This window comes from Rhinichthys klamathensis, unplaced genomic scaffold, assembly GCF_029890125.1.
Source record: "Rhinichthys klamathensis goyatoka isolate OS25496 unplaced genomic scaffold, OSU_Roscu_1.1 h1tg000547l_1, whole genome shotgun sequence".
NCBI lineage: Eukaryota > Metazoa > Chordata > Actinopteri > Cypriniformes > Leuciscidae > Rhinichthys > Rhinichthys klamathensis.
In genome coordinates this window covers 1,083,803-1,109,762 of record NW_026607018.1, presented here as the reverse complement: position 1 = coordinate 1,109,762, position 25,960 = coordinate 1,083,803, and the positions used below count along the sequence as shown (strand labels likewise).

Below are 25,960 nucleotides of genomic sequence, written 5' to 3'. Positions count from 1 at the left end.
ATTTTTCCACCCCCAAATGTGCTGCTGGGTAATAATACCACAAGATGCTATGACATCGGTTCCAATCTCATACTTGTGAGACACATAGCAAACCCAAACATTACAGAGACAAAAGCTTTGAAAAAGCATGCTAAATGTGTGGACAATTTGGATGAAAAAATGTAATGCAATAAGCATTATAAACCCAAAGTTTCTTCCTATCACCAACAATTAAATATCAGTAAAAAATGCACATCTTTAAAGGGACACTCCACCCATTTGCATTAAGTTAAGTTGTCTTACATACAAATTAAGTTAATTAAGTTGTCTTACATACAAATGCGCCCCAAAGTTATTTTCTGTCTTTTCTCGGTCAAGAGGGCACCAAATTTAAAATGTCTTTTACATTTCGACTACATATATAACCCACTTTCAATAAAGATTAATGTTGAAATGGGTGGAGTGACCCTTTAAATGTCAGGTTCAAATCCAGCACTTCCAGCAGCTTGTATGGGGAGATGAAAAGAAACCAGCACTTCCAGCAGCTTGTATGGGGAGATGAAAAGAAACCAGCACTTCCAGCAGCTTGTATGGGGAGATGAAAAGAAAGTTGCAGTCTAAAGATCAATTTAAAGCACAGCAACAACCTCTTGGTATTTCAAGATAATCCTAATCTGAGGTTGTAAATTTGTGGGTCAGATCCAGGATATAGAACAGACAGGAGGTATTGATGCCCTCTGCTGGCCAAAACGGTCTACTGATTGTAGCTGGCTTGAAACTTTAATTCTAGAACCAACCAGGGGCCGTACCATAATAGCATTTAAACAAACTCAGGGTTACACGATTAGTTTTGAATTGACAAAACTAAACCAATCCAATCAGGCTTTGTTGGTACCATGACACTGTTCATCAACTTTCTCTGTCAACTCTCTGTCAAGGCTTTGATCCAGAGTTTAGGTGTGACATCAGTAACCAACAGCCAATCACATGCTGTGGAACAGTAAAACTGCGATTCACTTTTCTCTTCTGCAGTAAATATTAAGAATTTAAACAAATTTACACAGCAAGAAGAAAAGAGCTGTCTATGAAAGAGAAAAACTAAAACTTATATCACTGCAAGTAAAAGTTGTGAAGTTATATAGTTGATATAGGTATAGAGAGATTTGAACATGTAAATTCACATGTAGTCATTTTCTAGCTTTATCTATGATTCTTAAGCTTATTTATATGACCTTTATATGTTTATATTCATTTAAACTAAGTTCATAATAATTGATAAACTAAAATTGTACATGTGTAATGGACTATGGGTAAAATAATTAAATAAATATCTAAATCATACAAAATTATTTAAGCATTGCTAAAAGCTAGATGATTTGTCTTTACAAATGTAGTGACATTTAAATTGGAGTAGAAACAGGGGGAGTGACTTTATTGAATCAGACATGTGTCACTTTGCTCACAGCCGATTGGTCCAATTTCGGTTTGAGATCTCTTACCTGGAACATAACCTGCCCCGGAGCAGATTAGCTGTGGAGCACAAATTCCACTGCTACTATTCCACAGCTACAAATTCCACAGGTTACTATGGCGATGAACACCGCTAAAAGCCAAACCACTTACATGGTGCCTAAAATTCAGGGTTGGCACAAACTAAACTGAAACATATCTGGCTAGCCAACTAAACCGGCTTCATGGCATAGGCCCCAGGTCACTCAGCTAACTGAAACCATGATAATCTCCCACACAAACATTTCATTTAAAAGAAGACAGAAAACTTAAAATGTAATCATTTATTCCCCAAATCATGGAAAAATACATTTAACAATGCATAAAAATAAAATAAAATCTGTAGTTTTTTTCAGAGATCATTAAGTCTCTGTTGGTTGGTTGGTTGGTGGTCAGCGGTAACTGATTTCTAGTGTATTGTGGTAAGGGTTTGGATGGCTACTCCTCCAGCAAGATGTCCACCTCCTCCATGGGCACTCTCAGACGTAACTCCTTCTCAGTCATAAGATCTAAAATCTCTTGCACACGTTCAGGAAACAGCTGCACGGCGTCCATGTACAAGCCCTGTAGACACACACACACACACACACACACATGCACTTAAACTGTAACATACACATTGAGAGGCTGAAAATACATGTGTTAAGTGTGGAGACAACTTAACACATAAGTGTGTTAAGTGTGGAGACAACTTAACACACACTTAAGTAACGCTTCTCATTACCTGTGTGTGAGTCTAGTGAACCTTACCTTTACCCAGGGCACTTCCTGTAGAGCCTTGTAGAAGATTCCACTGCCACTCTCTGCAGTCCCATCACATACCTGTAGAAAATACACAGGGCATCAGCTGTTTATTGCTGGGTATTTCGAAACATTTCTAAATTGTAGCGCGTTTACAACTTTACCATGAAGTTCAGATACATTCTCCACAGCAGAGGACAATGGGCCCCATGTTCTGTTGCTGTAGCAGTTTCAAACAGACAGCGGATACGGTTGCTAAGACCAATCACTGACTGGCCCGGGAGAGCTTCTCCAGGATGACGAGACCTTTGGATAAAAAAAGAAAACAGTTTGTGCTACTAAACCAGGGGCCAGTGGTATAATCTTAGCCACTATGTTAAGACTGTTTCTTAAGAGCTAGTTTGACCAACAAGCATTTTGTCAAGGGTAATCAGTCTTACTTTTTCAATTTGAAGTAGACCAAACTACCTTTTTTAAGTAACTGATTTAAAAAAGTTAGGACCAGGCTTGAAGAAAAAAAAACTTTTAAAACTAGTCTAAGCGGTTTATACAACTGGCCACAGATTGTTATTAATCAGGTAGCTGGCTATAATCAAGCACAGTCTAACTAACTTGAACTAATTGGCTCTGCAAGAATCTCTACCAACTGCTCCTCCACCATAGCGGTAGGGTGACCTGAATGAGATCACTGACTGTAGGAAAAAATATAAAAAAGGCTGCTACAGGCCCTTGCTGCAACACTCAGAATGCAACACACTTGTGTCACATTTTGAAATCCATTTCGACACATTAGCTACGATGTGTTAAATTGGGCAGTGCCAGAAGTGTTTGTGTTCACGTACTAACAATGCAACACAACACCAAACAAAATCTAAACCCAAACAAAATATGAAACAAAAAACAAAATGACAAGAAAACAAAAATGAAAAGCTCATGAGAACTCATTTTTTTCTCACCTCTGCGAGTCCAGAAGCTGTTTGAGTCGTCGTTCTGCAGTGATGGCGAATAGATAAGGCACAACACTGTCAGTTTTCTTTGCCACACTGTGGAAAAACCTTCGGGCACGGCCTGCGCTGTGATAGCGGTTCTCTGTTTGCAGGTAGAGATGCCATAACAAGGCGCTGGAGGGCAGTAAGGAGATGGCATCTGTAAGTGCCAGTCTTAGCCGGGAAAGAGGAAACACATTGGTGTTGGTGTGGTGACGTAGCAGTGCTACACGCTGGACAGCAACAGACTCCCAGTCTGCAAAGACCTTGCATCTCCTCAGAGAATCATCTGTCACTTCTGAATTCAAGTTGGTGGGAATCAGTTTTTGGATGGCATGATTGTATACGGCATCAGCTGCATCAATCCCCATTGTCAGGTACTGAAAAAGCCCAAAGCATCCAACCAGGCTGGATGTCCTGCAGAGTTTCTTTGGAGCTCCAGCATCGCTGTCTGTGCTCTGCTCAGGTAAAAAGCTCAACAGGGCCTGCTCATAGGCCTTCCTGGCCTTCAATATGGCCACTGGGTTGATCTGGCCAGAGAAAGGAGTGTAAGCAGCACCCTCGGCTAATTTAGTGAGAATGTAGACAGCTTTGGAGGAAGTGGAGGCTGCCCCACCACTTAAGGCCTGCTCTACCTCTAACTGGGCATAGAGAAAGCAGAGGTTGCAGAGAACAGGGTCATTAAGACCTCTAGATACACCCATACCCAAGGCAGTGTCAAATACGTTGCGCGCCTCTTCCAGGTTACCCAGAAGCCACTCTAGATAGGCATACTCTCTCCAAAGTGCCAGACTTCCCCTGTTATCGGGCTCTTTTAGGAGCCGTTTCGCTAGTCGTTTACTACGCTTTCCCTGAGACTTCAGTTGCCTTTTATTTCCACTGCGTAAACATCTCAGCACCTACAACAGAAAAGCAATGAAGACGGTTACAGAATTATGCAAACATGGAATTAAAGTAGTACAAATTAAGGTGAATTTCACAATAATTGTTAAAAAATGTCAGAGCTGTAAAATTACTATTAATATATTTATATTAGGGCTGTCAAAGTTAATGTGTTAACGCCTGTGATAATTTTTTTTTTTCAGTTTAATGTGTTACAAATATTTAACGCAGCATTAGTTTTTATGATCACACTATCATTCATCCAAGTGCTATTAAACCATTCAAACATGATACAATGCAAAAATCTGTACTGGCTTGCTGTCTGTGAAGCGGTTCTCTGTGAACAAACACCTGAAATGCACGTACAAAATGGAGCTTCAGACAGAGCGCCAGTGCCGGATCGAGTTCTCTTTCGTGCTTGAACAGACAAAAACACAAAATTATGTCAAAATTCCCATTTTGTCGTGTATCCTCGTAAGCACAGTCTCAAATTAGATAAAAAGTGTTAAATGAATGTAAAGAGTTGTGAGAAAATGGAATGCGTGTCAGATGCACATCATCTAGGGTTGGGTATCATTTGAGTTTCAACGATTCTGATTCCGCTTATCGATTTCTAATTTTGATTCCAATAAGGTAAAAAACTAAAACTTAGATCTTAGAAGTCTTATTGCAAAACATTTCATTGTAGCTGAATACCATGAACAAAAATCAACAGGCTAAAGAATACTAACACACAGAACTTTGGTTTGTCAGTCAGGAATAGCGAGAGAACTTCCTGTCTTTTGTAGTTTGATTAATGTTATTATAGAGACTACAGCAGGAATATTTTGCTGCTGTCACTTTAAGAGCTGCACGGATCCAATATACTGTTACACATGCATTCTCTTTGTCAACTGTTTAGGTTCACTTAAGAAATAACCATCAGTGTTTGAGGATATTTTGACATATTTTTGTGTGTATTTGTCAGTTAAAGTGCAAAAAGACGTGGAAGAGAACACGTTTCAGTATCGCACAGTATACAGTATGAGAGGCGGCTTTCTGTGCGCTCGTTTTGGATGGGTGCGAAGCACAGAAAACGCCTCCTTGTGCTTGAATGGTTTAAAATCACATTAAAATCACTTTCTAAGCATGCGCTTTGGATCTGGGTGCAGCACAGAAAACAGCATGGGGGTCTTCTTGCGCTTGAATGGTTTAAAGTCGTATTAAAATGTACACAAAGGAATCGATAAGAGGAATCAAAATGCGCACGCCGCACATCTTATCGAATCCCCGGTTTTGGGAATTTTGGAACCGGTTCTCAATAACCAACCCTATCTGCGTCAGGCCTTTAAGTGAAAGCAGCCTAATAAACCTGTAACTTTTTTGTGCATTTTAGCAGGTCAGGTAAAAATATGAACAGGACTGACTGGGCCCGTAAAAAAAAAAAAACCTTAGCATTGATCCCTGATATATTAAAGGCACAGCTAAATATGACATTTATTGGCACAATGGGTTTATCTAAAGATTTTTTTAAGTTCACTTAAATTAAAAGTATATATAATTACATTTTTAAAGCCTATTAAATGTTAAAATTGTTTGCTTTCAATTATACTGTATTAATTAAAGCCATTTATTGCCATTCAACATTAGAGACATCAGTGATTCTGGCATTTATTCACAGTGCTTCGTAAAAAGATGCCATTAAACAAATATTTAAAATATACTGTCTTTATGTTGTTTCTACATTATTTTGGAGATTCAATGTTAAACTATTACAAAATATTAAAAACTTTAATGTTCGGTGTGATTAGTCGCGATTAATTACAGAAAAATGTGCAATTTTTTTTTTGTCGATTGACAGCACTAATTTATATTCATATAATTCAAAGGAATCACATGATTATGATAACATATATATTATAGTTTTTTTAATTGTCATGATTATTTTTTAATTATGATAAAAATGTAATTATTATTATGATAATAATTATGAAAATAATGTTAAAATGTATTGTTTTTTTATTGATTTTGCATGTATTATGACTGTCAATTCTTTCTGAGATTGTATAATGAGAAATATCTATGAATGCAGAAATTATGGTTTATCATTTTTTTCTTTCTCACACACAGACCTTGAGTTTCTCATACTGCAGCCAGCAGAGAGTAATAGCAGCTTGATCCTGTGCAGAAACGAGCGGTAGAGTTTGCTGTAGAACGTTCTGGAGAAACTCCTCCCCTGCCTTACACAGCCCAGCCTGCCTCCTGCAGTCACTCAGAAATGTCATGTGACCCACTGCACAGATCCCAGCCATTGGGAGGTCATAAGAGGTCAGAGGTCGCTCCTGGTCTGGGCCCTCTTCAAGGAAGGTGAGATCATCCAGTAGAATGTTTGAGGAAGAGGTTGTAGAAAACCTTCCTGAAGGTCCAGGCAGACCTAGGAACTGCAGGAATGACAGGATCACCTGCAGCTGGAGATCTGGTCTGTCCACACGAATCACAGATGGGCCGATATCATCAAACAATACCTGCATGGACAGAGAGAGATTTATGCACAATTAGAACATTCATAACATCTTGCAAATATTTTGGCTAATATTGACTGCATTAATCAATAAAAATAGTGTTGTTGAGCATATAAAATCCATTTTGCAGAAATTTCCGTCAACAAAAATGCAAAAACATCTGCAGATTTCATTTGGGCCAACTCATCAGATTGTCAACAAAAGTCGCACCTGCCTGTCGGGGTCCTCGCAGTCCTCTTCTGATTGGCCCTTGGTTTTATCTGGTCTCCATGGCAACCAGTTGTTTGCCTCACGGGACGTCTCTACATCTAACCAGATCTTCCATTTAGGCCTGGTCTTGTCTTTGATCTCTGACTCCTCCTGCTCTTCTTCATCTTCATCATCTGCAGGCCATAGAGTTCACTGTAATGTTAGCTCTCAGAATCGATAAAAACACTTTGATTTGGGGGGGATCATAGAAGTCTTTGATGTCTTGCAATTGTGCATCAGTTCTGAAAAAAAAACCTTGTGTTGACAACTCCTTTTGTTTTTATCTTTATCCCATGATGTGACAAGCATTCGCTATTACCCATGACCGTATAGTCAGAAATACTAAACTTAAAGCTGCTGTCCGTAACTTTTTTAAGTTAAAAATAATCCAAAATAATTCTATTAAAAAAAACATATTCTGCCAGTGGTCAAAACTATGTGCTTGCCATAGCTAGATTCAAAACGGTTAGCTTGTAATAATGATTTTAATTCCAGTGGTACTGGTGGGTTTCCGCGGGAAATTCGAGCATGTCTTTGCGTCATTACGTCACACCCGTACACATAAAGAAGGAGTTTCGGCTAGCCGGCTATACTGCGCGTGACGAGATGTTTAGATGTATAGGCTTTTCTCGCAGCACTTTACATAATTAAACTTATGGCATCCAGAAAGATCCAAACAACAATCATCAGTGTCAACTGGAGATTCAGCAGTTATAAAACCCAAAAGACTTCGTACTTCGGATTTAAGGTGGCTAGAGAAAGAGAAAGAGAAAGAAACCGTCTCATGCGAACACAAGGATTTAAACATCGGCGGGGCTTTTGAAAAGTGCGTGAACTCCGTGTTTTTGAAGGGGTTCAAAACGGAAGAAGAGACGGCTTTTTTCTGCTGAACAAGTAAGACATTTCAATAGTTCAATCGTGTAACAGTACGTTTTCTCAATTCACACAGTTATGGAGTTTCCTTTGTTGTGCCTTTCTCGTTTTGCTATTATGGAGAATATGAATTCTGAACTACACAGGTAACCATAAAACACATTAAATTTAACATTAGTCACGCAATGCTGATGTTGTTAACATGAACAATTTGAGAACAAAGTAGGCTATAATTTGCACGGTTGCTGTAAATCGCGTTGATTAAATCTAACGAAGCTTATCATGTCGAATGCTTTTTCCCCCTTAGTTGGTCAGAACAAAAATGGATTTTACTTACTTGTTCAGAAGACATTTTCTTATGAAAATTCTTATGTTGGTCAAACTTTCAAAAAGTGAATCTGTGATTCTGTATGCCAGTATCCACACAGCGCGGTGACTGACAGCAGCACTCGCCTCAAAGCACTGTGTTCATCCGCGCTGTTTCATGCCGATTTACAACCCACGTAAAGATGATAATTCTGCGAATCACTGCAGTTACAGATTTCGAACAGAGAGATGGCGACAAAGAGGAAAAGCTACGGACTGCAGTTTTAAAAATGCCTCTGAAGTCTGAACCAAATGCTGAACCAGCAGCTACATTATATAGTATATTGGCAATTATCTACATCTGTGTGTGTGTGTTTGTGTACTGTGTTTGGTTAGAAGACCTGGCTCAGGTGGAATCACCCATCCTCCTCTCTCCTGCTGAAGCATCCAAGCATTCCATCCCCGAGCCCCCCGCTCCCCTATCCTGGGCTCTCCACTGTCCCAAAATGGCTCAAAAAATTCCACCTGGACACACACAGACATAGAAAAGATTATAAATATGTAGCTTATCTGGACAGCGTCAGGGTGAATCATGCATTCCAACCAAGCGGCAACCTCCCTGTCTCTCTCTTGAAACCAACACGGAAGGGAATTAAACTGCAATTCATCTACTGACCGCTTGAGGCAGGCTGCAAAAGTGAGTCAAATCTGCATCTCCCCCATGTTAAAATGCCCAACTTTCCAGCAGAAAAAAAAACATGTTTACAGCCTGGAGCAAAAAGTGGTTTTGGTCTATATAGCTTATTTTGCCCTTCATGACAACTGTGAGGGAGGTGAATTTTTTTACAACTCATCCGTTTAAATTATATTAAGCATGCATAATTAAGGGCGTGGCCACTTGAGTGACAGGTGGATTGCCGCTGCTAGCCGTTTGTCTGCTGCCTGTCTGTTAACGTCACTCTCAGCTAATTCCAGCTGCTGTACTTACCATCTCTGCCGTGTTTGTGCTTTTTTCGGGATTATTTCATACAATTTAATACACGCATTATACCTTCGCCCACGCCGGTGGATTCTGTCATTGTCGAGTATGGAGAGAACAACCAGCGCTGTATTTCCAGTTGTTTTCCTCGCATGCACTAACGTTAATGGATGTCTGACAATTTCGTTGCTAAAAACGTCTATAGATATAGAGACCACACTCGTTATGCAGTACTGTTGCTCTCACAGAACAGATATGCTTATTTAACTTTTTAGTGTTAAATAAAAAGTACCGTCAGATGAAATTCTGCAAGTGACAGTGCTTACTCTCCGTCCATGCAGTAGATGCACACCCTTGAATGAGCGCGGATTTCTAGTGCATTTAACGTTACTTGAACTTCTGAGGTAATATCTTTATTTTAACCCATTTGAGAAATTGAGAGGCGGCCAAAATCAGATTTTAAAATGGACTGAATAAACGAACTTTACGAACTTGACGTGCGATGCCATGCTGACTGACATGTATGCGCATGAATCACTGTCACACGCACAAGCTCAGAGCAATATTGTAAGTTACTGCATGATAATACATTTTTATAGCAGAATAATAATACATCACGATACACAGTCTCACTTTTAGTTACGTCTTTTAACTATTATAATATTTCGAAGGGCAACTATTGGCTTTACTTCTTCAATCAGCTGTCACTTTAGCGGGAGGCCAGTAGCATTAGCATCTCAGCTCCACCCACGTCCCGCCTCTTTGCCCATTTTATTTTATCCGGTAGTGACGAGAGGTGATGACGCACTGCCAAGATGGCGACGGCCGGCACCGCCCACTTTAGGCTTCAAAAATGCTCTTCAGAAACCTACAGGTGACGTCACGGACACTACGTCCATATTTCTTTTACAGTCTATGATTCCAACGCTGGGAAACCGTTCTAAACCCTGGCTTACCCCATTTAGGGTGATTTGGTATCTTGGTGTCTCTCTCTCAAGGTTCCTTTTGTCTGTGATTTTGCCATACTGTTGACCACTTTCTACCTCTTCTATAATTTCTTTTATCTCTCATTTTCTTTAATTGTTTGTTGCTTTATTGTGTTGTATATACATTTTAGTCCATGTAATTGTAGTCACCGGTATACGTAGTTTCCTTTATTAAATACATTATATTCATTTGATTGACTCTGTCTGTTGCTCATATTACGAAGTCCCTTAAATGTTCGATCAAGCTACGAGCTTTACAAATTTGTTGATACTTAAATAGTATTTTTATATAACAGGAAAGTTAATCCTCATGGCCAGAGGAATAGCTTCTCTTGAACGCCTATAATAACTTTCATGAGGTTTGATGAAGATCGGACGATCAGTTTTGCTGGACAAAGCAGATTATTCGATAATAAATTGACCCCATGAAAGGTTATCCTGACAATCGATCTATTTTAGACAATTGACATATTAATATGTAATTATAATTCGTTGTGATTGATTATTGATAGTACAATTGATCTATTTTTGCCTACCTGTATGGAGAACTGATTATAATTTGTTGTATTCAGTTGTCCATACAGATCATTGGCAACTTATTCCCTTTACGGGTAATTTTAATCTATGTATGCGATCCCTGGACATATTCATGATGACCAGTTATTAAAATTATATTCCTTTTTGAGCTAAAATCACTACAATATCCTAAATAACACAAGTAGAACAACAAATAAAAGCTAACAATCCATCAAATTTCCCACACATTTAGAACAATAGATTTTCATGATTTTTCCATTAATTCATGACTTTTTTAAAACTGTTTTTATAGAATGTATACCCTTTCTTTATGGAATATTTAGAGTTAAGCAGATATAGAAAATCTAAATTTGCTATAATAGGTGCCTGCTATAAACATGCCTTTTTCAGTCTTGGGTTTTAAAATACTGATATTTGCTGGTTTTCACTGAGCAATCCATTTGTAGAATCACTAGCAGTATGACTCTTTTTCACATAAAAGTGCCGTAAAGCATGTACTCAGCTGAATAGTGAAGTCTCATTTAATTTGCAGTTATCCCACTATCCCGGTTTCACAGACAATGCTTAAAGGGTTAGTTCACCCAAAAATGAAATGTGTCATTAATTACTCACCCTCATGTAGTTCCAAACCCGTAAGACCTTCGTTCATCTTCGGATATTAAAGGGTTAGTTCACCCAAAAATGAAAATTCTGTCAGTAATTACTCACCCTCATGTTGTTCCGACCCCGTAAGACTTTCGTTCATCTTCGGAACACAAATTAAAATATTTTTCTGAGTGTACCTAGTGTAACAGCACAGCGCTTCAGAAGCGCTGCACTGTTACAATACGTGAACTCACTCAGAGGCCCATACAGAAGAAAATGAATAGTTGAATAAAGTCGTTATTTTAGATTTTTCTGTCCACAAAAAGTATTCTCGTCGCTTGATGAATTTATGGTTGAGCCACTGTAGTCACTTGGACTATTTTAAACATTGTCTTTACTAACTTTCTGGGCCGGCAAGTTTCAATTACAGAGAAGCCTATGGAGGAGTGAGACAGCTTTCAGATTTAATCAAAAATATTTTAATTTGTGTTCCGAAGATGAACGAAAGTCTTACGGGTTTGGAACAACATGAGGGTGAGTAATTACTGACAGAATTTTCATTTTTGGGTGAACTAACCCTTTAAGATATTGCTGCCTATGGGTGGTTCAGAAATTTCATTAAAAATATCTTAATTTGTGTTCCAAAGATGAACGAAATTCTTATGAGTTTGGAATGAAATGAGGGTGTCCAATTAATTACATTATTCTCATTTTAGGGTGAATTAACCCTTTAAGCTAGTCCCAGACTAAAATGCAAGTTTGAGCTGTTTTAACTGAAAGAAACTTACACAGACATATCTTAAAATATGTCAGTGCCATTGTTTTGTCTCAAGATGCACACCAGTAAGGCTTAAAAAAAAATTTTGTTTGGTTCCGGTTTCCGACCGACCCTGTCAATTTATGTGCGACCCATATTTATTTTATGAGCTTGGGGAAGAAATAATAAAAATTAAATAAATACACAAATAAAAAACTTTGAGGCGAACTATAATTTACGTTTTTGTACAGCACGCGATGCAAGATGCCATCTGTTGTCCTCCAGCAAAACAAACGAGGCAGCTACATGGTCGTTCACACATCGTTCGTCAAACTGAACTATAATACATATAGGCTACAAGTTTTTTTTTGTTTTTTTTTTTGTCATTAAGGACACTTTTATTCATATACGCACACATACAAATGCATGCATTCATAGGCACGCACACACCACATGATGAGTTACAGAGTAACCTCCATCCGCCTCCCAAGTTTCATTAAAAATCATCCCAAATCCCAATACCCTCTTCTGCTGTCTACCACTTCTTTCGCCATGTATTTGTTCGTTTCTTTTATTATTTTATGCAATCCAAAACACTCTAACCTGCCGCGCTTCATATCTCCAGAGCCCGTCTAACTTGTCCGCGACAAATGGATTTTTGAAGGACAAGTAAAAGAGAATTTTACTTGCCCGAACGGACAAGTAACCTGATTAGAACATCAATAACAAACAAACAAATAACTAGGGAATCACTAAACCGAGAGAATGATTTTATTACATTTATTATAAGTTGCGATCGATTGTGGATAATAAATGTATTAGCCTGCTGACGGTGAGGTGCGCTGTTGACGCTCGCGCAGCCTCTCGAGGAGAAATCTACACACATGAGCGCAGCACACATACACACTCAGTTAACAACATACTGCCTATAAACAAATCTAAATGTGGAGTTTCTATATTTTAACATATGTGTTAAGCAGCCTCAATTATTTTTCCTGAATACCATATCACAATGTGACATTGATTTCCTACAACAGTTCAATAAACAGTTACAATTAAGTCACTTACATTTTAGATGAAATATTGGCTGTTTTTGTTCTGTTTCTGCAGCGAAAATAGTTCCAAACAAAAATCACAGCAGAACCACGGCGCATCTCACAGGAACACTCAACCTGTTTTCATTACTGAATGATTCAGCATTTTGACCGAATCGGTTGAGTCAAAGATTCAATGACCCATTCATTAACATCTGTCTCATTCTTGAATGAATCAACCGTTTAAACGAATCGTTTGAATTAATGAATCAATGACTCACTCATTAATACGGCCGCCTGCCGCCACCTATTGGCAGTTTAGTGTTATGTTTATACGTAGCCTAGTATACTTCTTTCCGATGTTTCTTATTTGTACATTTAAATCAATTTCATAACATTATTTTATGCAATTGTAATTTTTCAGTTTAAATTATTTAATTTGATCAGCCCTACTTAGGGTAACAGTATGCTTCATCTTTCATTTTAAATTCCTAAATTTGATCAATAAATTCAATTATTTAGAATAAGACGACACTATAGGGCATTTAATAAGATTGGGGGAGGGGATGCCCTTTAAAGGTGCAGATATTACAATATGCCAATTTAAATATCAAAGCTGATTGAACACTGATGAGAACATTGCTTCAGAATAAATAAATTAAAAATTTCTAAAAAATCCGGACAAGCAACTTTTTTACTCTGACAAGTGAATGACAGATTTACTTGTTCGGAGGGCAAGCATATGAAAAGGCTTAAGGTCGAGCCCTGAATAATTTCCTACCTATCCCTTGCTGCTGCCACTAAAAAAAAAAAAAAAAAAAAAAAAAAAAAAAAATCCCTACCGACCCATGACCTCAACTGCCAACAAACCGGAACCAAACTTTTTTTTTTTTTATGCCTAATGTATTTTTAAAGGCATGTTTTATAAAAGCTACTTAAATGTCCTAATTAAACTAAGGCCTAATACTGACTTAATCTAAGCTGTCTGTGAAGCCAGGCCTAAGTGCCAAAACTACCTCCTACTGCAGTACCAAACTCAACCAGCACCAAGAACTTGCTCAGCCAATCATAGAAATACACCAGGAGTGGTAAGCCAATTACAGGATGACAGGATGATTAATGTGCATGTCACTAATTGATATGTCCTAAAGTTTAAAGAAAATAAATGCAAAGAAATAAAGGTTCACAGTTATTTACCATGAGTAAGAATGTGAGGTGGGTATAATAGGAGCAATCAATCACAGACTGAAATGCATATCACGTTTTTAATACCGTAATCACCAACAATCAGCTTCTGAGCCTATCAAGTTCATGTTGAAAGTGTCTTGGACAGGGCGCGATCTGACTTTCTAGGACTCTTTAGGTCTTGCTCAGCAGAATGTGTATGTGGCTGTTGACGGGACAGATATTTCTGCTGTTAAAGAAAAAGTTTGTTTTAAAAAGCAACAGTGCATGTGAATATGCCTCTTCAGGAAATCCTGTGACCGAAACAAAGAGGCCAGAACAACCACAGTTTCACATTAACACCTCCGTATAGTATATATATATACAATATAGTATATATAGTTATGCCTCTGTTTTATTTGCTTTATTTATTTAACCAGATGATCTTATTGAGATTTAAAACCTCTTTTTCAAGAGAGACCTGGCCAAAATGGCAGCATATTAACAGTGCAGTTACAAATACGAACACCATGCACACGCACAACAACAAGGAACATTTAAACAAGATCCTCAAGATACATAAACAAACAACATCAGACTACTTAAAAGTACAATTTATACCTACCATAGGCTTAAAACGATTTAGTTATTTTAAAAACAGTGATAACAATTTATGGCATCTATTTCCAAAACTTTCATGCGTTGTTTAAATTCACCCAAATAAATCAGAATTCGCAATAGCAAATCAGTTTGTAATGTGTTTCAGGTGGCTGGGGCTGCATAACCAAAAGCCTTCTTACCAAGCTCTGTACGAACCGTAGGTACAGATAACAAGTACAAGTTACCAGAGCGTAAATTATAAGAACTGATGTTACGTGACATATAGGAGCAAAGATAAGAGGGAAGCATATCCAGCATAGATTTATAAATAAAAGTAAGCCAATGTATATGCTTCCTCACTGACAATGAGGGCCAGTTTGTCATTTTGTACAAGGTACAAGGATGTGTTGATGCCTTACATCCAGTCACAAATCTTAATGCATTATGGTAGACAGGCTCCAACAAAGACAAACATCGATCAGGCGCATTTCTATAGAGCAAATCATCGTAATCGAGTGCAGTGAGAAAGGTTGCAGCAACCAATCTCCTCCTGGTTTTCCAAGGGAAAAAAAAAGACTGTCCAAAGACTTCTTAGATTTTGAAAAAAGCATAATCTTAGTTTTCTAAACATTCAAAACTAGTTTAAGCTGATACAGTTTTAGCTGAACAAGGTTAAAAGCAGATTGTAAATAAGAAAAAGCTTGGTGTAAAGTAGCAGCCTTACAATAAATAACGGTATCGTCAGCATAAAAATGGAAATGAGCCTGTGAAATGTCATCACCCAAGTTATTAATATAGATAGTAAATAAAATTGGACCCAAGACTGATCCTTGAGGTACACCACAAGATATACTCAGAGTTGCTGATTTGAAATTGTCAAAATAAACACACTGAATTCTATCTGCCAAATAGTTGGTAAACCAATCAACAGTATGGTCAGCAAAACCAATATTACATAGCTTTTCCAGTAAAATGCAATGGTCCACTGTATCAAATGCTTTGGCTAAATCTATAAAAAGAGCTACACAGGTGTTCTTGCAGTCCATTGCCTCAATAATAACCTTCATTGCAGCAGTAGTAGTACTATGCTGCCTTCGAAACCCAGACTATACGTCAGACAAAATATGATTGGATACCAAATACTCCTTTAACTGATGACCAACCAATGTTTCTAAAACTTTAGCTAAAATTGTTAATTTGGAAATCGGTCTATAATGATCCAAACACGAGGAATCTCCTTCCTTTAAAAGAGGGAGTACAGAGGCTGACTTCCAAATTATTGGTATCTCTTTGTTGACTAGGGTTTGATTAAAAATAATTGCAATTGGTTTAGCAATAAAGTCAGCAGCAGCTATTCACAAAAAATACGGCTCTAAACTATCAGGGCCAGGAGATTTACTAGGGTCCAAGGCAATAAGAGCTGTTTGCACATCTGCAACAGAGAAAGGCATTAGGCAAAAGGCCTCTTTACTCGCCGCCACCGATTTCGGGGGCGGAACTGAAGAATTTAAAAAGTTTGTCACGGTTGAATTGCTTGCAAGGAGCTGACGTTCAAACATGGAACCAGCTTCCACAAAGTGCTTATTAGAACACTCTAAAATTGCAGACTTTTCTGATATGACGGCTTTGTCCTTAATAATACATGGAGGTTATTCATTATGACAATTTGAGGTGCATACCGATTTCAGGGCTTTCCAGAATTTCCGGGGATTGTTTAGGTTTTCTGTTGTAGCTGCTAAATAAAAATCTGATTTTGCCTTTTTAATAAAAAAATGTACAGCGATTACACCGCTGTCTAAAACTTAGCCAGTCTGAATCTGTCCCAGATTGCCTTCTCTGCCGAAGAAGATTAGCCAGCTCCGGGGTAAACCACGCGTTATCACGTCCCTTTACTCTTAACCTCTGACAGGGAGCATGCTTGTCCACAATACTAATAAAACCATCATAAAAATATTTCCAAGCTAGCTCCACATTGTCAATAAGTGCAATTCTATCCCAGTCAAAGCAAGACAAATCATGCAAAACTGCTTGCTCACAGAAGTGCCTCAAATTTCGTTTAAAGATTATTCTAGGTTTAGTCTTAGGTAGTTTTGTATTTCTTACTGCTGCAATGACACAGTGATCACTCAAATCGTTAGCAAACACACCTACATCTGAATATTTATGAGGTGTGTTTGTCAAAAACAAGTCAATAAGAGTAGATTTGTTAGAATTTCTGGTATTAGGTTTAGTGGGACTATTTATTATCTGTGTAAGATTTAAACCATTACAGTGATTTTTAAAATCATAAGACACAGAGGATAACCAGTCCCAATTTAAATCTCTAACTAAAACAGTGTCACTGTAGTCAAGTTCATTTAAAAATTCCATTAAATTTGGTAAGGCATCAGCAACCGCAGAGGGGGTCTGTAACAGCCAATAACAGTAATTTGCTGCTGACCTTCGGCTATTTCAAGATTTAATGCTAAGATCTCCAATTGTTTAACAATAGATTGAGAAAATAAGATCCTGGTGTTAAATTTAGTCTTAACATAAATTGCAACACAAGGTGCCCTTCTTTAGACAATCACAACGGAAAACTCTATAGCCATATATAGTTGTATATACTTTTAAATTGTTAAATATTTTTACCACAGACCTCATGTTTATCTTAAATGGACTACAGAGTTACAGTTTCACTGCACAGTAAAAGCGATTACATATTTTGAGTTGGTGGGTTGAAAAATTACTTGACTATTCTGTTTTAAGGAAGACCAGTATAATTCCATGGGTTCCGGGCTCAACCTGACCCCAACAGGACACGTTTCTTAGGGGGTGCTGACATAAGATGCGTTCATAAACAATGAGACCGAGCGCAATCGAATGAAACAGAATGCCAAAGACGTTCATCTTAAGTTGTATGGCTGTAGCGACAGTGCTTCAAAGGAAATTAATAAAAGGACGCATCTTTTACAACAGAGTTTTAATGCTTTTGTATTTGTTTGTATACCTGCTGTCTAGTGGGTAGATCTTTCACACTGTCTGGCTTGAAGAAAGTGAAGTCCAGCAGGGCTTGGAAGAGACACACAGCTTTCTCTGTGTGACCTGCTTGCCGCAGGAAATGGCACTGCTGTAGGAAGATATCTGCCAGAAAAGAGAGAATACTTTGTTTCACTTGAATTCTGATCATGGATATTAAATATATACCTGAAATGAGAATAAATATAAATCGAATGAAGATTTAACCTAAAAACAACACTGAAATACTTAACACTGCACTGCCACTTCTGAACACAAGAGGTCACAGAGCTGTTACCTTCGAGGAATAATTTACCAAACATAATCTTTCACTCACCCTAATGCTGTTCCAAACCTGTATGATTTTCTTTTCTTTTTTTAACCAAGAAACTCAGAAAGGATTTAGAACATCACAAGGGTTTGAAAAAGATGTTAGTTTTCTGGATAAACTATCACTAATTTCAAAACCTCAGATGTGCTCTTAGTATTCAACATTGGCCCCTCACATTATAAAAACAATGTAAGACCTTTATTTGTATAGCACTATAGACATTAGACCTCATAATCAGTCTGGTCCAATCTGTGTAAAATTAATTGCATATTATGAGTGTAAATTTCAGCTCAGAAAACGTGGGCCCTGGGAGTGCTGATCCAGATAAAGGCTGCACATTGACCCGACCTATCGAGGTAATTGTTTAATTAGGCTAATTGAGAATCCAGTGATAGAGAGCACAGAACAGCAAGGGGTCTGGCTCAAAATCTGATCTGTCTCTCACTCACTCACACACACACACACACACACACACAAAACCCAGTGCGGGGGAACCCAGGACATGTCAATCCACCTCAAAAACACCACATCATCACCTTTTACTGTTGCCCGCCAGTCGATCCCTGCCACACACACAGACCAAATGTACTCCAAAATGTACACTTGCACAAATTGTACATGAGCTGCTTATCTCTACAAATATTTATGCATGTAATCAAAACAAGTTTACAGTTTCCACCCAACTGCTGTCACAGCAACATGAGGGGAGGGAGAGGGAAACAAAAAAAAAACACGGATGCAAAAATAAATAAAACCCAAACTATGACAATGCAAAAAATGATCTGAGGACACTAGGAGACATTAGGAAGAACGTGGTGGAAAATCTGGACAGTCTAAAAATGATACATTTGGCAAGTATCTACAATTGACAAGTATAAAATATCACTATACCCAAGAGGCCTTCCTGTGTGCCTGGAAGTGGAGGGTGAGACACCATACTGCCATCCTGGACTGCACTGAGCGTGCTCAGACATTTTCCGAATACGCTGTTGACCTTTGACACTGAGAAAGTGCTGAAATGACTCTGTGTGAAGAGGAGGTACTTCCTCCATAAAGGGGCACTGTTTGGATGGACAAACACTAGTTTCTTCCACTCTTTCTGCAGGATGGCAGGCTCCCATAGTTCCTTGCACAAGCAGAGTTTCTTCAGTTTCAGGTCCACGTTGGCCGGGTTACTTTCCACCGCCCTGTCCACTATGGACAGCTTCTTCTCCAGCACAGCACGAATAGACATCTTTCTCATGTCACTGTCGCCGTCACTGTCAGCAGAGAAAGACCCAGAACCGAAGGCCAGCTCATCCTGATCAGAGACAAAAAGAGAGATTTGTAAGATAGGTAAAAAGGAAACTATTAAACTGGTCCATTTCATCTCTGGAGGCCTACCTGGAAGTGTACGAAGTCCAGCCACATCTGGATGTCTGTAGGATTCTCCCGTAGCTTCCTGTTAAACTCCTCCACCCGTGCGCTCAGAAGGGTGCTGCTGCTTCCTTGAACCTTAACGCCCTGCTGATCTCCCTTGGCCTCCGGTTGACCCTTGCCCTCCAACCACAGAGAGGTTCCAGGGTCATAGATGCCGAGCGGATTGACCCATGATACAGGTGCCTGGGTGGAAGAGCCCTGCTCTTCACTGCAGGCTGGGAGCTTGATGTATGAATCAGAGGTGGCGGCACTGCCCTCAGAGAGTATGGGCAAAGCTGGCAGACTATCTGACCGCAGCCGCTGAAGGGTGGAAGGACAAAAATAGCGCTCAGGTTTCTTGACCAGCCGCTTCTTCTTTGGGCCTTTGTCGGCCCAGTTTACATCCTGCATCCTAAAGTCCAAACCTAGGCATGAGTCTCCCTTCCTCTTATACCTGAAAAGCAGAAGTTAACATAAGAAAAGTGACAAGAAAAAGTGACATGTTTGAATTAAATTGGTGGAGAACATCTACGCTCTCCCCCCAAAATTAGTGCTGAAAACATGAAGAAAGATTTAGATTCCATCTGGGCCTGCTGACAGATGAAGGACAAAGTAAAAACAGGGGTTGGCAGGTGACTGAGGGAGTATAAGATAACTTGAGAATGTGAAGGAAAGAGATCGAAGACCAGGGATATCCTCTTCGAAGCAGCACTTGACCTTCTCACGAAAAGAGTGCTGGGGTGCACCTCGGTAAAACACACTCTCTTTGTGCATGATACCGATCAGCTTTAGAGCAGTGTGTATGGGGGCATCTGTATGAGAGGTGGGTGTCGGGAGAGAGGGACGGTGAGAGAGAATGTGAGTATTGATTGTAGTCTCTTAAGTTGCAGATGACAGCTTTGACACCAGATTAAAGCTGATAGAAGCTGGAGAACTGCCAGGTGTGAGATTTGTTGCCTCTGAGCAGCTAATAAACCCTGCACTAAAGCCAGCAGTGCCAGAACACTGGAGTAAATAATATCCAGAATGACACTTATGAAGAGCAGGGGCGCCGGAATTTAACTACAGCTGCAGTGAGTGCATTTACATTTATAACTATCAAAACCTATGACAAAATAGCTCATAAAAACCAGACAATGCAAGAAAATGGCATTTAACTTCAAATTTTTCCAGGCTATGGCACCAAACCGTAAACAGATGCGCACATTAACAGATTACCAGTAAAGATGTTTACATGCAGACCAAAACTAGGGGAATAGGTAAAAAGCTTCTGTGAGCACTTAACTGCAGCCTGCTAAAATAAATAAAATTCTATTCTATTTCACTATTCCTTCATCTATGCTCTCAGTTCCTTAATCCCCACCTGTTCTAGCTTGCACTGATTCTGAATGATGGCTGAAACTTTGTATTACTAGCACTTCATGGCCTGGTTTCACAGACAGAGCTTAGATTAAGCCAGTATAGTTAAATTAGGTTATAGCCTGCCTTAGAAAAACGTGCCTTAGAAAAAAACATTACTGATGTGCATCTTGAGACAAAACAATGGCAGTGACGTATTTTAAAGGGGACCTATTATGCCCCTTTTTCACAAAATCTCCACATATTTTTTTATAGCATGTTAAAATTGCCACTTTTAGGGTGTGAGCAAAAACAGTTTTTGTGTTAAATGCAAATGAGCTAGTGCTCCCAGTGCCCTTTCGAGAAGAGGGCAGAGCTTCAAGAGCTCCTGCTCCGGCAACAATAAAACAGGACAATCTCACGCACTGCAAATGTCAGAAACTGTCAGTAGCAGTGTTCAGACTTATATGTTCGAACCAGAGCTTGCGCACGAAGCGTTGGTATTGACCCATCTTTCAGAATTAAGTTTTTGAAGAGTCATTTGAAGAGACTGCTTTTGATTTATGGGAATTATAAAAAAATGAGTGAGATGATTTTTTTACCATTATAGGCTGGTTGTTCTCACACACTGCGGTTCAAACACCTTATAAAAGTGAATTTTTCCTAATAGGTTCCCTTTAAGATATGCCAGCGCAAGTTGCTTTTAGTTAAAACATCTCAAACATTTTAGTCTGGGACTAGCGTAAGCCTTGTCTGTGAAACCAGGGGCATATGTTTATTGCCTCTTTAAGATGAATCACTTGTTGAATTCCTTAATTGTAAATCGCTTTTGATAAAAGCGTTGACTAAATGAATAAATGTCAAATGTAAAAAATCTAGGTTTTACTCAAGCCATTAAAAAAAACTGTTAAAGATGTTTACATAACCTCACACATAGCAAGCTATTAAGCATAATTGGTTTAAGATGTGAATGTAAACACACTTCATGTACTCAAACTTTGATCTTAATTACAATTTACGAAATAACTTAACAAAAAAATACACAATTCAATTTAGGAGATATCAGTAGGAAAAACCCTTTTGCATGCCATGCACACAAGAATCGTGCGTGTATAAACAAGAAAAGTTTCTTGTCCACATGTAGATGTTTTTCTGCAAATATCACATTTCAAAAAGATAGACAGAAAGGATCTTCAGAACAAAGTACATTTTTTGTTCAAAGTTTGTTGCAGAGAGAGCGAAAAAAAAAAGAGAAGCCAAAAAGTGCTTTTGGAGTTGCAGATGCAGACGTTGTCATGTGGATTTCAAAGGGTCTCTGCAAACAGAAGCTTGAGTTCTAAAAGCAGTTGAAAGAAACACATGAGCACAATACACACTGCAGCCCTCTCATACACACAGTCGCAGTGCTTCCCTGGATTATGGAGAGTCTGGCACCTGCTGCAGCTGCCAAACAGAAAGAATGAAAGAGGAGAGCATCTATGTGTGAGACAGACAGACATACAGAGATGGTGAGTAAAGTTACCTGGCTATGTCTCCTCTATAAAGGGATTTGTATTCCCAGTTGGCACGGTCAGCTCTCCTGTCGATACAGAAGGGGGAGTCAGTGGGGGTCTGGAGGTCATCCAGCCACATAAAGGTCTCGCTCACCCGAACCTGAGCTTCCTCTCTGCAGCCAAGAGGATGAAAGACAAGGACATTAAAAAAAAACACACACACCATTAGTTACAAATCCAGGGTTAAAAGTGTCTTGAACAGACTGTCTAGAAATGTGGTTGAAGTTTTGTATATTGCAAAGTTCTAAAACAATGCAAACAGAACAACCTTAGAAGGGAATTCACTAATATTTTGCACAAAAAGACACATCCTGCTTCTTTTGTCTAGAAAAGAGCTGCATGTTCATTCTTCTAAACGTCTACTTTAAAGTTTAATGTAAGAAAGTAAGGTGAGTACCCAATTTTTGGGTGAAATGTGCTGCAGGATTTTTCTATGAACACACCTGTCGGCATTGTCCTTTTTTAGCAGGTCGCTGGGGTAAATGGTGTCGGATTCAGAACCACTGCTCTCAGAATTATCTCTGCTCTTCTTCTTGAGTTTTTTCTTCTTCTTTTTCTTTCTCTTCTTCGATCTACCATGGCTATCTTCTCTCTCTTTCCGCTTCTGCTCACTGAATAAACATAGAAAAAGAAGTTATCGTCTCTGATAAACAGACACTTTTTAACAAGAAAGTTAATACAATAGTGTGTTTAAATGCGTGTATGTGTACATTTCAAGCCTGGTCTATAACAGGCATATAGTACTATATAGTTATGAAGCTTAAATAGCCATTAAAAGAAACATTATATATGTACAGATTACTATACTTGTGCATGCCATTTTAATTTAACTTGATACATTTTAATGTGGGAAGGACAATGAAATATTTAGCTAAGCTTCAGCTTTGGTTGAAGTTAAATTACAATTTTATTTTTAATGCATATTTTATTTTTAAAAGATTTACTTTGAAATCAAATAACTGACATATCCCCTTTTTTAATCTATTATACAAGTTCTTTAAAATCACACACTAAGTTCCACACAGGTTAAAAAGTGAATTTATTGAATCAATAACTGCACTGCGCAAGGATCAGATGACCTTGTGCCTGCTGGTTCCTCTGCTTGCACTCTGTCTGTGGCACGCTGGTGAGTCTTCAAAGCATCTTCTCTGTTGAAGCTCTGATTACTCAGCCATTCCAGATCTGCTGGAGCTGAGAAAAGAAACATTCAGTCAAACCAAATTAGCTGTGCCGGCCTCTTAAGAACTGAATAAATCAGGCAATCATGACAGACAGCCTGTCCAAATGAAGATAAACCTCAGAGGAGTGCATCTGATGTGATTCAAACGCACAAAAAAAAAACAAAAAAAAAACTGTCAGTTAAAGAGAGTTGATTCCCTTAAGCAGTGAGAAGGACAGAAGCATGATGCTAACTGTTACTCTGTGGACAGCCTGGGAAGGAGCCAGATGCATTGCTGACCTGGCCGATATTCTGCACAAATCCCCCCACGGCAGCAAAGGTGATCTGCATGCAAGAGCAGTTTGTTCTTTTCTACTGTACTCAATGTGAGAATGGTCCTTTCCCAATAATTTGATATTGATTAGTTGGGATGTGCATCTAGCTAACTGCTCAAAGGCACCACTCGTACGGAATGGCTGACTGATTACATTGTGTTGAACTATAGCCAAATCCATAAGGTCCAGTTTTTAGCTTACAAGATTTGTTTGTGCATAATATGTGCTATATCTAGCGGTGCTTGTAAACATCACTCAATCTATTGCTCACTTTGAACAAACCCTATGCATTAAACTTTGCCGTGTAACTTGTCCAGAATGTTTATGTATGGAGATGAATGACACATTAATCATGCAACTTCTTGATAACAGGTGTGATTTTGACTGTAAATCGATAAAACGTGAAATATCCCATACACTTACATTGGTATAATGTACCCTGGCTGCCTGGCCATATCTGGGCACACGAATATCACTGAGACATGAAGGCCCTTTTGCACAGGCAAAATTGTTTTCAGAAAAAGTAAAAACTTAGTTTACTTATTACCTACTAAAATTAAACAGTAGACAGTTTTATTCTTAAAATGATGCATGTTTTTATGCTTGAAATGATTTACATTTTATAATAATCTAAGTGACACCGTATTGAGGAGTAAAGATGTTTCATAAAGGATTCAGTTCAATGCAGTATATCTATATTCCAACAGATTCACCACAAATCACTGATCTAGAAGTAAAAATACTACTACAGATGATTCTATAATTAAAATATAATATAAAGGCTACTAAATATTATTACTGTTGATCAATTGCATTGCAGTTGCATACTGTTATAGTAAATCAAGCAGCAGTTGTAGAATAATCAGCACAAATGTTAGGTTTCGTTTACAGGTTATCTTTCAATAATGCACCATCAAGTGCACCTGAACTAATCTTGTATGAAGACTTGAAGCAGGTCAGAGAGCTTACCTCTATCCTCAGCAGAGCTGTTAATGCCTGACAGTCCAGCGCAGGACGGAAACAGAGCCATGTTGCTTCATTCAGTTCAAAACAGACGCGCGCCGATTGCGTCATCCGTCTGCGACCTAGCAGGAACGCATGAACGCATGCAGTGATGAGAAGTCCGACTCATTTATGCGAATCGCTTCTTTCGAACAATAAAAATTATTCAGCAATTATTTTGTCATGACATTATTATAACATACATGCAGTCTTGATTCAGCTAATTTAGAGCACAAATTTATATATATATATATATATATATATATATATATATATATATATAATGATTCAATTTGCAAACAATACTAAAGTTAATCTTTTTTTGCATGTTTTAATAAAATGCTATCTATAAATGCCAACTCTATTTCTTGCGCGTGTTGGTAAAAATCTCACACGATATATATCATATTTCACATTTCATTCTAAGTCATATCAAGACGTAAACATATTTCCAGTTTGATGAATTTGTAACATTTCTGCTATTATAGTAAACTCCTCCTTGTCAGTTAAAATCACCCAAATCCAATATCATCTTAATATCATTCTTCATCGCATTCATCCAAATTACTAATCGGGTTCGAAAGAAACGGTTCAATCAATCAGTGAGATGATTTTTAGAAAAACGCTAAAAAAAAAAAATCGGGTCTCGTTAAGATTTCTGATAATGAATTTTGGGGGGAAATTTTTTCCATGACGATTAGGAAATTTTACGCACTTTTGTTTTACCGTTACAAGTTTTGTTCATAATAGTAACAGTTTTCTGCATTTATTTAGCAAATGTTTGGTCCTCTATAAGTGTTATTCTTTCATTCATAACGGATAGATACATGTATGCATATTTCCGTTGTCGCAAACTAAATTTCATCCAGTTTGAAGTGTTATTTATTATCCAAATCGGTTTATGTACAAAGAGGACAGCAGTCTGTGCTTACTAGGAAAACTCAATTAAACCTTAACTTTCTTGAAGTAAAGACGGCTCACGGACGGTGAGTATATAATATGAGATCTGATCCCGGGAGAGAAATTGAATCAGCCCTGTCTTGTCTAACCGAAGGGTTTGTTGGCCCGCCGGTTCCAGTGCTGCGTGATCCGGGACACACAGAGCGCAATGGCTTGACGCATTGCAGGTCTAACGTAACCAATCAGAGACTCTGTTACAGTCACGAGCGGATTGCGGGT

The 25,960-nt window shown here is 38.4% G+C and overlaps 1 protein-coding gene across 1 annotated transcript; it reads right to left on the bottom strand.

The window, feature by feature from the left end:
* Positions 1 to 1,890: 1,890 nt before the first annotated feature.
* On the bottom strand, positions 1,891 to 24,883 carry nrde2 (NRDE-2, necessary for RNA interference, domain containing). Its single transcript, XM_056238875.1, has 14 exons — positions 24,749 to 24,883; positions 23,365 to 23,476; positions 22,729 to 22,896; positions 22,255 to 22,398; positions 19,380 to 19,848; positions 18,888 to 19,296; positions 17,658 to 17,791; positions 8,428 to 8,551; positions 6,809 to 6,981; positions 6,209 to 6,601; positions 3,186 to 4,114; positions 2,394 to 2,535; positions 2,239 to 2,310; positions 1,891 to 2,052 (listed from the first exon to the last, which is right to left on the bottom strand). Exons 1-14 carry the CDS (start codon positions 24,807 to 24,809, stop codon positions 1,927 to 1,929), a joined length of 3,456 nt encoding a protein of 1,151 aa, XP_056094850.1. The 5' UTR covers positions 24,810 to 24,883; the 3' UTR covers positions 1,891 to 1,926.
* Positions 24,884 to 25,960: the final 1,077 nt, after the last annotated feature.

Excerpts from the sequence above, each read along its gene's own strand:
- nrde2 (XM_056238875.1), bottom strand. The coding sequence starts at position 24,809 with ATGGCTCTGTTTCCGTCCTGCGCTGGACTGTCAGGCATTAACAGCTCT. Across the intron at positions 4,115-6,208 it reads TGCAGTATGAGAAACTCAAG|GTGCTGAGATGTTTACGCAG; the intron begins GTCTGTGTGTGA and ends TTTCTGTTGTAG. Across the intron at positions 2,536-3,185 it reads CAGCTTCTGGACTCGCAGAG|GTCTCGTCATCCTGGAGAAG; the intron begins GTGAGAAAAAAA and ends TTTTATCCAAAG.